The sequence below is a fragment of the Anser anser genome (genome assembly GCF_964211835.1).
Source record: "Anser anser genome assembly, contig: HAP1_SCAFFOLD_122, whole genome shotgun sequence".
Classification (NCBI taxonomy): Eukaryota; Metazoa; Chordata; class Aves; order Anseriformes; family Anatidae; genus Anser; species Anser anser.
Genome location: NW_028153782.1, coordinates 273,107 through 285,796, shown reverse-complemented (window position 1 = coordinate 285,796; position 12,690 = coordinate 273,107). Strand labels below are relative to the sequence as shown.

At 34.1% G+C, this 12,690-nt stretch overlaps 2 protein-coding genes across 2 annotated transcripts in view; both read left to right on the top strand.

Annotated features, from left to right (window-relative positions):
- Positions 1-422: 422 nt before the first annotated feature.
- Positions 423-12,329, top strand: LOC310891472 (adhesion G-protein coupled receptor V1-like; the record flags this gene model as incomplete). The annotated part of the gene is made up of 6 exons (XM_083853746.1): positions 423-428; positions 771-875; positions 2,290-2,403; positions 5,292-5,857; positions 7,063-7,333; positions 8,132-12,329. The coding sequence occupies 6 exons, from the start codon at positions 423-425 to the stop codon at positions 8,510-8,512; spliced, it is 1,443 nt and encodes a 480-aa protein (XP_083709872.1). The 3' UTR covers positions 8,513-12,329.
- The window catches only part of LOC310891471 (adhesion G-protein coupled receptor V1-like), a gene marked incomplete at its 5' end in the record, with an annotated part of 25,375 nt that continues 22,750 nt past the window's right edge, over positions 10,066-12,690 (top strand). Inside the window, 3 exons of the mRNA XM_083853745.1 lie at positions 10,066-10,077; positions 11,565-11,609; positions 12,221-12,444. Of these exons, the coding sequence (XP_083709871.1) occupies positions 10,066-10,077; positions 11,565-11,609; positions 12,221-12,444 (281 nt within the window). The remainder of the gene's footprint in view (positions 10,078-11,564; positions 11,610-12,220; positions 12,445-12,690) is intronic.

The following is a 12,690-nucleotide window of genomic DNA, read 5'->3' as shown; positions in this document are numbered from 1 at the left end:
CAAAGAAGTAGCTTCTGAATATAAACCTGTTCCTCTGAAGAGCAGGCACAGCTTCTTGCAGTAGGGTTAATTACCAATTACTGAGGGAACATTGTCATAATATATGCATTTTATAACACCCTCTGGGATAAGATGCTGTTGTTACTCCAGCAGATGATATTTGCAATAATACAGAGGTTGTATTAGTAGAACGAGTAGCTATGCCTTATTGACAGCATTCTGACAATATAATTTTGTATAGGACTTCTCTGAAAAAACATAAGAACATAAGAAAATGTTAGAGCCACAGTACTAAGCCAAGCTGCTTCTGGGATTTGTGGATATCTTCAAAATCTGTTACCTACAATAGCCTAAAAAAGTGACCAGTGACCTAAATGATTGTCCTGAGTACATTTATAGCTAGCTATCTAATAAACGACTTCATGATGGTGAAAACCTATTTTTAATGGGTGTAGGAGCTCCTAAAAATACCAGTGATGATATGTCAGTGCTTTGTGTATGTTGACTATGTTCATTTACAGAAACAAACAAACAACAACAACAACAAAAACACACAAATTGCATTACGTGATACATTTTTATCTGAAATCTTTTAAGGTTTTCATTAGCTGAACTAATTGGTTGCTAGGAAATGTATGCCATCAGTGGACTGGTTTGCGGATTGGATTAACTTGTCTGTGGGAGTTTGATATTTCTATGGTAACAGTTTCTTCATTCTGCTGTGATATTTGATCTGTGTCTGATTGTCTGTTCCTTTTCTTCCTCATTAGTCTGCCTTAATCACAGTGAATGAGCCCAGGGGCAGAAATGAATTTGTGCCGCTCACTCTAATTAGAGAGAGGGGAACCTATGGGACGGTCGTCATAACTTTTGAGGTGAGTTTATCCAAAAGACTTCATACAGTAGTCTGTTGGATTAAACTGAGAGGCTGTAATCATAATTTATTGAAGTGTTTGCAAAAGGGGAAGAAGGACAAAATACCTACATCTACATTAGGTAGATCTGTTTCATAAAAGGGATTCATATTAACCGTCATATAGAAAATACTGTAATTATCTGACTGTTTAATTGACTGTTTAACGTTAAGAGGTACTAGAGAAAACCGAGTATATTCTGTCATTTAGAAAGGTACGTGAGGCAACATCAGTATGTATTACTAGAAAATAATGCATATTAAGTATGTAAGAAGTGTCTTATCTAAGTTTTTTTAATTTTTTTAAAAAATATTTATTTTACATACAAATATTCACGTGAGTCTTTAATGATTATCCCAACTTTGAACTGTGAGTGCTCAGGATTTGGTGAATTTCTGTATCTATAATCATCTGTATCTTGATCTCTATCTTGAATCCCCTGCAAATGAAGCTTTTGAAATAATTAATCATGTTGAATACTTATCCTGTTATTTACATATGTGATTTGAATGTGATACAATTACTGACTTCATTGCTTTCTTTTTCTTATCTAGCTCAGACTCTATTATTTACTTTAAAATTATATATAAAATCTTTCATATAGATATTTCTGTACTAGTTGCCTGGTCCTATAGGGTAAGGCTTTAATCTAGACCTCAAAGCTTTAGTCTAGACCTGTCAAAACCAGAAAAGCTTTGCACTGGATTTTATTAATACTAAATATAGCATGAATAGTTAAAGTACTGAATATGATTCTCTGTGCAATTTTTTGCAAATATGTTTGTTTTAAGGTACAGTAAATCTTACTCTCTGGACAATTACTTAGGTCTGTCTCACATCATTATATATGTATGTTGAAAAATAATTTACAAAATGTTCTAAAACCAAAAAATCCCATATGACCTTTAAGAGGCTTTGTAGTATTTTGAGTTTGACTGTTAAATTTAGTATCTTTAATATCACAAGTTAAGATAGAAGGGACACAAAACCAGTAAGTACTATTACTTTGTCTTGGAATTTATTATGAAATACTATTGATTCAAACTGAATTTGCATGAATATCCTTTCTGTAATATGAAAGAGTCAGTTATGCATCAGAATATACTAAAGAGTCCCCATAGGCCTATATGGAAGTAGTTTTCTTCCTCTTATTCTGGAAATACGGGATTTCTTCAGAGTGGTTGTTCTGACTTACACTGTCTGCCAGAAAAGAGCAGATTTTCACAACTGAATGTTCATGTAAGTTGTAAGTTGGAGATGGCTGAACAGATAGTCATTTGTTATGCAAGTCACACTGCATATTGGTTATTGTACTTGCACTGGATTTGTATTCCTGCTTTATAGACTTCTCATCAGACAAATCAATTCTTTGCAGATAAAAGATGGTCCAAACCCAGCTGAAGAAGACCTAAGTCCAGCTAAGGGAAATATTACATTCACACCTGGGAGATCAAAGCTGATTTATAATTTAACAGTGCTTGATGATCAGGTAGGAACAAGCTGACTTCATCTTAGGCTTTGATACGTAGAAGGTTAACTGAAGTTCTGGAAAGACTTAGAGTAGTAAGTTACAAAAAGGCTTGGCTTAAATAAGGTTAAAAGCAGTTCTATTTGATGAAGTGATGTTAAATTTTGGCTCTCTGGTCTATTATTTTTACTCTTTCCAAGCTCCCTCTTTAATTCTCATCAGTGAATAGTTTTAGTTTATGTGCATATCCTGGCTGAGCAGACATGTTATCTTTGTCACTAAAGAAAGAATATTACACATTGAAGATTCACAGGGAAAAGGCAGATTCAAAAATATTTTTTGTCGTTGTTTGTTTGTGGTTTTTTTTTTTCAAATATGTTTCAGGGTAGAAACATATTTGAAAAAATCCTAAAAATAGATGAGATTCCTGAAACAAACATGCAGTCTTGTGGAAAGCATGAATACTAGGTGATAATTAACATTTTTCTGTTTTCAGATTGGCCAATTGAAAAAAAAAAACAACACACACACAAAAAAACCAAACCAAAACAAAAAAAAACCACAACATAACTCATAGGTTGTGAGGCTTTCTTTTTATCTCAGAGTAAACAAAACATTCTTCTAATTTGCAACTTGTGATTTTCCTTTTTTCTTACCTGCACTTTTCTTTTGTGTTTTTCTTTTCCTTTATAATAAGCTTAAGAGGGAAAACTGAGACATCAAAATAAGTATATATGATGCAAAACAACTTAGTAAGAAATTCATAAGAAAACAATAATGGTGAAAGGTGTGTGTCTCAGAAGTGAGCACAGAACTGTAAAGCAGCTTGTTTCCTTTTTACTCTTAGTTATAAAAAATGTCCTTCCACATTTCTACTGATACTCTAGTGTTAAGAGGCTGTGCCAACCTGGGGTGCTGAAGTGTAGAAACATCTCTTTCCAATTCAATGTAATATTTCAGTGACTTACACACAGAAATAAATTATTAGGGTCTTTTCTCTTGGGAGGATGTGATTTTATTTATTTTTATTCTGAGAAATGCTCTCAAACTTCTGTTTCTAAAAGTTTGATCTGTATTTGGTGTGTCTAGTCAACGTCTTTCCACTCTTTGAAAGTCTTTCACAAGTGTATGTGAAAGATGAATTTTGCACAAAAACCTTTATTGATGATGATGATGATAGAGTTCACAAGAATCCAGTAACACTACTGTCAGAACTTAATTTGAGCTTTTAGGATCTGAGTTAGGGAAACCAATGAAACAAGTATTTTTCTGAATTGTGCAGCCTTACAGAAGGTAGGGGACTGCAGTTCTGATTTCCACAGCTCTGCATTTATAGTACTTTTCCTGTGCAGGTTTCCTTTTTAAGTATAATTGCAACTTTAAGAGAAAATTAAAGAGGCAAGGCAGCACTGGAAATCATTTATACTATTATATTCGAAGTTTGACTCATGTATTTATTGGTCAATCATGATGTAATTGAAAGCTCCACAATGCCTTATTTATGTAGGATACTAAGATTTTATCTGCAACTAAAATGGCATGTACGTTCTGACTGTCAAATGCGTATTTTTGTACTGCAAGACAGTATATGAACTAGTGAACTAAAACAAGCGTAAGTTAACATCAATTTTAATAAGATAAAATAGGAAATAGTAGTGTAGGAGAGAGGTGACAGAGAGCTTGCAAATCTCACGCTGGAAAAAAAAACAAACAACCTGCATCAGTCAATAATATTATGCAAGTTTAAGTGCCACAAGTCAAACAAGGGACAAAATTGGCCTCAGCTACAAAGACAGCGGCGTGCATACCCTTTGTGCCCTGAAACAGGATCTAAGGGTGGCCAATTAACAAATGTGTAAAAAGAGAAGAAATATTGGACCACAAGGAATTCTGAACTTTTTTTGCTCAGTAAACAGAACTACATGGAAAGGATTCATCAGCCCTATAACAAAGCAATGCCATTAGTAACACATAAGCAATTTTGTTGTGGAATTTATCTCAGAAGCAAATAATACTGTTTTTTCTGAGAGTCCACAACAAGAATGAGATGTGAGGATCTTATGTAATATTTAAATATTTCCTTCTAATCTCTCTGTATTAATAAAATAATGATATTTTCCAGTTAAACAGACTTAGCCTATCAAGACTGGGGAATAAAATGTAATAATATAAAGTAAAAAATATTAAATTCTGCAATTCAAGGCTTATAAACCCTTCTTTTTTGTCTGCTGCATCAGTTATTAGAGACTAAAGAGCTAAAACTAAAGTGCAGTTCTAAACAAACCACATGTAGAAATGCCAAAGTCTAATTAATAGATAAGCATCAGCAAGCACATTCTCAGAGCTGTGACTGAAGCTGTGCTGGGAATGTGAGTCTGTCTGAAAGTAGGAACTGTTCTTTTTCCCGTTGAATAGGAACAAAAGGGCCAAGGTAGGTTGTGTTCATATGTTGTTCCTCTGTTCTTTCAGGCATGCATAGATGTAAAATGGTGTTAACATCAGCAAATAAAGATGTCAGACTAAATAACTGTCAGGAACACTTGTGTCCAAGCAGAGCAACTTCCACAAGTTGAGTTTGGATCTCCTCACACTCTCTAGTTGGAAAGATAGAGCTTCATCTGATTCTTGCCTAGTTTTTGTTTGCCCTTTTTTTTTTTTTGTCTTTTCCCACTTTTTCATATTTCCATAGCATAGAAGTATGTCTTAGAAAATGGAAACATTCAATTTTGAGAAGGGATTTTCAAAGTTGCAAGCGAGTTTCTTTTTGCCTGTTTATTTTAATGTGAAAAGGGTTGTAATGTTTGTATTATTTCCCTTTATTGCTAAATATACATAACATATTTCTAAGTAAGTGTTCTGCATATATTTGAAATGGGACTTACACCCTGTTGCTACTATTATTTTTCCAGATACCTGAAAATGATGAATTGTTTGTTGTTCATCTCAGGAGTGTGGAGGGAGGGGCTGAAATCAACACCACAAGGAATTCTGTTCAGATTAATATTAAGAAAAATGACAGCCCTGTGCGATTTGCTCAGAGCACTTACATGGTGCCTGAGGAAGTCGAAATGCTCACAATTCAAGTGATTCGTGGTAAGGATGACAGTGGAAAATTAATTGGACCTGATGAATGTGAAGTCTCCGTCAGTTACACCATCATAACTGGGAATTCAACAGCACACGCGCAGCTCAATTTAGACTTCCTAGATCTTCAGCCAAATACAACTATTGTCTTCACACCTCTAGTTCATGAAGTATATATGAAATTCAAGATCCTTGATGATGCCATACCAGAAATTGCTGAGACCTTCCAAATTATGCTCCTTAAGGACACGTTACAGGGAGATGCTGTTTTGGTTAATCCATCTGTTGTTCACGTCACCATCCAACCAAATGATAAACCCTATGGAGTGCTTTCAATCAACAGTATCCTGTTTACTCAAACTGTTATCATTGATGAAGACCAAATTTCAAGGTACTACAGATCTTCAAACAGTATCTCGTCATGTTAAGGGATTTGTTTGGCACTGTAAAGCATCCTTAGGATTTCACTGACAGTAATTATAAAATCAGTAGTGAAAAATTAATATAGAAATCACCTACTGTGTAATTATTATAAACGATATAGAATTTTCAAGGGAGAAAATGTCTAATTATGCAGAAGTATTTTAATATTTATGAACTATATATGAGAACTGTAAATATTTAATGACATTATCAAAATACTGAAAAACCCTTAATCTAAAAGATGGATCAGTGAAGTTGTGATGCGGCCACACACCCATTCATACAAGTGGAAAATATATTTCAGGCTTCCTTTCCCAGTAAATCTTTGTCTATACTGTATTTAAAGTCAGTCTCTGGTTAAAAAATGGTGGTGAGTGTCTTCTGTGAAGTACTGAATACCCATAGACTTCCAAAAAAGTTAAATACATGTAATTTTACAGATAAATTAAAAACAAATCTCCACACAAATCTTTACAAGCAGAACTAATATCTATACAATATTGCCAGTTTTAGTAAAAATGTCCACTGCTAGCTAGTGATGGTGGTTCATCCCCAGAGAAAGAGGTAATGTATCAACCTATGATTTTATGAACAATTTCTAGTATGTAGAGCCCAGCACTTCAATATTCACTTTTTTTTTTTTTCTTTCTTATACACAGATACAGGAAACGTGACATTTCCATAATCACAAATATTGATAAATTATATTTCAGTGCATAGGCAAATAGTTGAGTCACTTTATTTTAAATAAAATCATTATTTAAACACTCATGCCTGACAATTGTATTTTGATATAGTCCATAAAACAGTGTAGAAATTTAGTTGAGAAAAAGTTTTCTGAAATTTAACATCTTTCCTGAGAAAAAATATAAACATGCCAACTTTCCTCTTCTCAGTATCTTTCTTACTGTAAACAAAATAAATTTTAACTAATGTCTTTAGATATATTACTCATGTCTTTATGTATATTATCTCATGAATAAGCAACCTGAGAAAAGTCTACTTCTGTGGTATGATTTCACAAATTTTAAGTCCTGACTCAAATGTCAGTAGCAGCAGTTAATATCGATTCCACTGAAGTCAGTATAAATCTTCCAGGGAACAGATAGCTAAGTAAACCGATATTAATTATAATTGCATGTTACAGATTTTTATTTTCATTCAAAACCACAGGTTTGAAGGGATCACGATCGTAAGAAATGGTGGAACACATGGAAATGTTTCTGTGACCTGGGTCATAACTCGAAATAGCAGTGATCTGTCACCTGTGACTGCAGACCTTGTTCCAGAGACCGGGGAGATACATTTTGATCAAGGACAGATGCTGGTCACACTTTCACTGACCATTATTGATGATAACATACCAGAAGAAGCAGAGCCCTATCTTCTGAAGCTCTTAGCTCATACAATACAGGGAGGCGCAGAAGTCAGCGAACCATCTGAGGTAAGTTTGATTTCAGAACTTGTTTTGAGGAGGTGATAGATAATAATTAGGGAGTAGGATTAGGATTAGGATCCACCAGTTTTGGTGGATTGGCTAAATTGAAGTAGTTGTGCTTGAGTTTAAGTGAAGCAAGCTGATGTATTCTCAGTATAAAGAGCCACATCCAAAGTCTTTGGCTTAACATATTTTATAAGGCCAGACCTATTTAATGCAGTAGCATTTAGCTTAGAATATTCCCATCATAAATATCATTGCATAACTGCTATCTTGATTGGTTGCTTGCTAAGAGAAGGTTGAGCATTTATTTTCACTTGCTTATTTGCTGTAGGTACTGGAATGTTTTACACAGAGTAACAGCTTCAAGAGGATGGCTTAGTGATTAAGACTAACCTCTGAACTTTTAAATAAGGGGTAATTAGCATTACTGACAATTCTGTGACTCAGGTCCCTACTTTGCTTTTTGAACATATGATTGGAATGAATTTGGTGAATTAAATGATTTTTTCACAGTCTGAAATATATTCAAATTATTCACTTTGGCTGCTGAACCAAAAATCAGTTATTCAAAGCTCATTCTGACATAGATGAGGCATAGCAGGAAAGTTGCTGCTATCAGTGGTGTGCTGCTTGTGCACAAGCAACACTTTGGGGCTGTCAATCTGATTTCTTTCTTGAGTGCCAATTCACTAACGATAAAAATGTATGATGACAGTCAGGACATACTTTCATGAAAACGTGAAAACTGTGGTGTATATTAATTGTAGCATTGAGTAAGTGATGCTGTTTTCTGTTTTGCAGCTTTTGTTTTACATTCAGGACAGCGATGATGTTTATGGCGTAATAAAGTTTTATCCTTTGGAGAATCAGAAGATTGAAAGTAATCCAACAGGACGCTTTTTATCCTTGAGTTTTGTAAGGGAGAAAGGAACAGTTGGAAATGTGCAGTTAGTTTATACTGCACTGTATATTCCAGCTGGAGCTCTGGATCCTGAGAGAGCAAAAGATGGCATTCTAAATATGTCTAGAAACAGCATCCTCCTGTTTCCAGAAGGAAAAACACATCATACTTTGAGTATACCAATAAGAAAAGATGCATTTCTTCAAAATGGTGCTCATTTCCTCATACAGGTATCTCAGCTGTTTTTTTTTTGTTTTTGTTTTTTAGCTTATTTAATATGAGGAATATGATTCAATAATTGATCCTTCCCCTTGACTGTAATTTAAATGACCATTCCTGTAAAAAAAAAAAAAGTGCTTAGCTCTGAAGCAAAGATTTTCTTATTTAAAAAGACATCTTTCATAACTATGCTATAAAGTTTTCTATCCCTAATCATTAGTAATTAAACAAATTTTAAAACTAAAGAGGATTCAGGTACTAATCATGGAATTTATCAAAATGAGATCAGCGTTGTCTGTTGCTTGCCCCTTGAAGCATGTTTCTGCTTGGCCTCTGACTTGGAACGTGAAAAAAATAAGGTTCTTAAAATTAAATTACTGAAGCAGGAAAAATTTCAGAAATGACATGCAAGTAAATGTATCTTGGGCTTGATACAGGTCCTTCTCCAGCAGGTCATCCCCCAGCCTGTACTGATACTTGCGGTTGTTCCTTCCCAAATGCAGGACTCTACACTTGCTCTTGTTAAACCTCATCTGGTTTCTTCCTGCCCAACTCTCCAGCCTGACCAGGTCCCTTCCAACCCCTACAATTCTGTGATACTGTGATCTTTGCTCTTCCAGCTGAACTATTCTAAATTAAAAAGGGTCAAATATACATTATATATTATATGTATATTATATTGCATTTATATATAAATTTGTTAGGAGAACTTACTTTTTTTTTTCCCTGTATAGTTTTCTTCACTTTTTTCTTTCCTTTTTTTTTTTCTATCTCAATTTGTAAAAGATAACTTTTATCATCGTTGAAGGTGTTGATGTTATATCCATGAATTTCAAATTTGCCAGGTTTTATATTTTCCTTATAGTCTACCAAAGACGTTGTAATCACTTCTAAGACCTTTGAAAGATTTCCTCCCTCCACATCCTTCTCCCTACATTCTCTTACAGGAGGAATAATGAGAACAAAAAGTTTTGCCAGAATTATATTGTTTATCTAATATGCAATTTTATTTATTTATTTATTTATGGCATTCACAGTTAGATTAGGAATTGCCTTCTGAAATACTAGAACACGTTAGTATGTTTTATGATTGCAAGAGGTTTGAGAGATCCACAAAATTCTTAAATGTCTAATTCCATGTATTCAATGTTTTTTTTTTTTTTTTTTTTTTTGTCCTTTGACTGTAGTCAAGACACACATCTGATAAATATTTCAGAATGTTCAGTCATTCCAAGCACTTTGCCTGGATTTTCAAACTGTAGATTCCAATCTGTTTTTTTTTTTTTCTGTACTTTCTCCATGAACTATAAATAAAATCTTTGTTTGAAGAAATTAAATCAGAGGAGCTTTCCAGCTCAAATAATTAATTTAGAAACTCATAGAGAAGGAAAACACCACTATTTATCACTGTGACAATCCTTCTGCATCGTGAATAAATGATAATCTCAGTGAACATGTTTAGAATGAGTTGTACTTAGGCAAAATAAAGAATTGACTCAGGAATCAGCAGAGAAGCAAATGAAACTGTAGGATGAATAAAGGTACAGGAGATAATGTTAATGTGAGATATATTCCTTAGTGACACCTTCAATTAAATAACGTGCTGTAATCAGAGATGCGGTTTTTGGTATAGCTAGGAAGATTAACTCTGAAAATTAAGCTCATAAACTAATTGTTATTGTTCAAATAACTATATATTTTTTTCTCTTTGTACTGGTTTCCTTTAAAAGGTACTAAAGGAAACATTGCAGAAAGAGTAAAATCTCTGTTCTTTATTGATTATTACTTTATTCCAAAGGTACCATACAGGATCCAAATACAGCATACACTTTAAATAGAGCAAATTGTTTTGGCTGTGTAGTATTTCAGAAAGTTTACTGAGCTAATAACCGCACAATGGTGCACTTTCATCCTGTTAATTGCAGAATCGGGGCCTATGCTAGGAGAAAGCTCAGAAAAGAGGAGAAACAAACAGTGCCATCATCTGTTCTTCAGACTTTTGATAACAAGTTGGAATGGTTGAGAATCAGTTACTAAATACAGTATTTGTAAAACATTTCCATCTATCATCAGATAAATGTTCATGCATATTTCTGGGTGTTACTCAAGCAGTTGTGGAACAAAATATGATACAGCCCACATATTTATAGAGTTTGGTTTCAAGAACTGTAAGACTTTAAAAATCATCTTTTGAAATGGTGAACCATGATTACTATATGAATTTAAGAAAGGCCACTATTTTATCCCCAAAAAATAAAGCTTTACTCTATGATAACACCTGATAACTCCAAGAAAAAATGTCAGTGGGAGTTTATGCCCCAGTGAAATGTTCACAGAAATATATGCAAATCTGTTATGGAAACATTTATTGTAATGATGCATGTAGACAGAATCACATGGAATAAATAATATTTAAAGGAAATAATTAAACAGGCAAGTTCTGCTTTCCTTGGTGTGTCACTACTGGTGCTGGGCTTAGCGAGTGATGCTTCCCTTTTAAAGAAAAGGATGAAAAAAAATCTATTTCCTCTTAGTATCTATAATCTATCAGAAATGCAGTGACAAGTAAAATACAGTTTTGAAATACTGTACTGAATTTAAATTCTTAATGTGGCTCTGGTAGTTCTTAGATAGAGAATTCCTTAAAATTTTGTGGAGAGGAAAGAAAAGTGGATTATTATTTGGCTGTTTGATCAAGGGCTGTAAATTATTATGACTTCAGTGATTTCCCTAGATTTTTATCAATGCAAGCCACAAAAAATGATGTTAGACAATTGCCTATGCTGCTCATCAATGACTGTTGTTAATAGCTCTAGTAATGTATCAGCTGATCTGGAACAGAGTCTCTCTCTCTGGCTTGATCTGTGTTTAATTACATACACTAACATGATTTGTCTGGGAGGTGTACCATTCTGCTGACAGCTCAACAATATCCACTTAATTTCTTTGACATGTCTACTTACAAATTTTTATAACAGCAGTGCTATCAGTAGGAAGAATTTGCTCTGGAGATGTATACTTCCTTTATATGAAAATTACTCTGAAATGTCAGAACTGTTCTGACTTGGTGCTGAGGCTTCTTATTTCTCACTTTTCTTTTACTTTTTCCTACAGCTGGAAGGAGTTGAACTGGTGAATAGAATTCCTCTAGTCCCATCTGTGAGTCCTAGATTAGGCGAAATTCGAAATATTTCTTTGAGGATTACTCCAGATATTGCAAATGGAGAAATAGGCTTTATTAGCAATCTACCGATTATTCTTTCTGAACCAGAAGATTCCCCTGCTACGCTGGTAAGTAAGCCTTTTTATATTGTCTTTTGCTATGGAAAACTTATTTGGAGAAGGTGGAGTTTGCTGTATTCAGTGTAGCATTTGACAATTAATGTGAGGAAAAGCCTTCCTGTAAGTTCTGTCTTATCCTAAATATTCTCTTCTTTAAAAAAAAAAAAAATGCTCTGAAATAATCTGTTACTGATTTCCAGAGAACTGAGATTGGTCTTTGCTTTCTGTGTAAGTATCTAAAACCAGTTAGCCCTTGATGCTCACACAGAGCAAAAGATACTGCAGTTAGTCTCTCTCACCAATTGCGAGCATAGTCATGTAAAGTAGGACTGAGACAAATCCTGAATAAGATAGATCATTTCCCATTCTCAAATTAGAACTGGCCAAACTTTTGTTTTTATTATTATTTATTCAAATAGTAATTTGCAAGGGAGTAATCGGTTTTGCATCTACTTTTGCAAGTCACAACAAATTAATGTGTTTCACAGGTTTCCATTGCATTGCATCGAGATGGGACTGATGGTCAAGCAACTGTGTTCTGGAGTTTGAAACCCTCTGGTCCCAATCAAAAGGCGGTAACACAGGATGATATAAGTCCTTTTAACGGCTCCGTGGTTTTCTTATCTGGACAAAGTGATACCACAATTAACATCACCATTAAAGCTGATGATGTACCTGAAATGAACGAAACTGTGTTATTAACTTTGGACAGGTATTGTACCCTATTCTCTATTCATATGTATCAGCTGCAGTACTCAATTTATGCATAACAGATTAGCACAGTGTTAATTACATGGTATTGCTTGCATTGTGTTGATATGTGTCTGAAGAAATAGTGGGCCCTTGTTTCAGACTGTGTATGGGTTCTTTGACTGGAGATCAATGTAAGAAACCATTTTGCATTTATTATCTAATGACTTAACTGTTTATATTTTCATGAAAATTCTGTATGCTATTT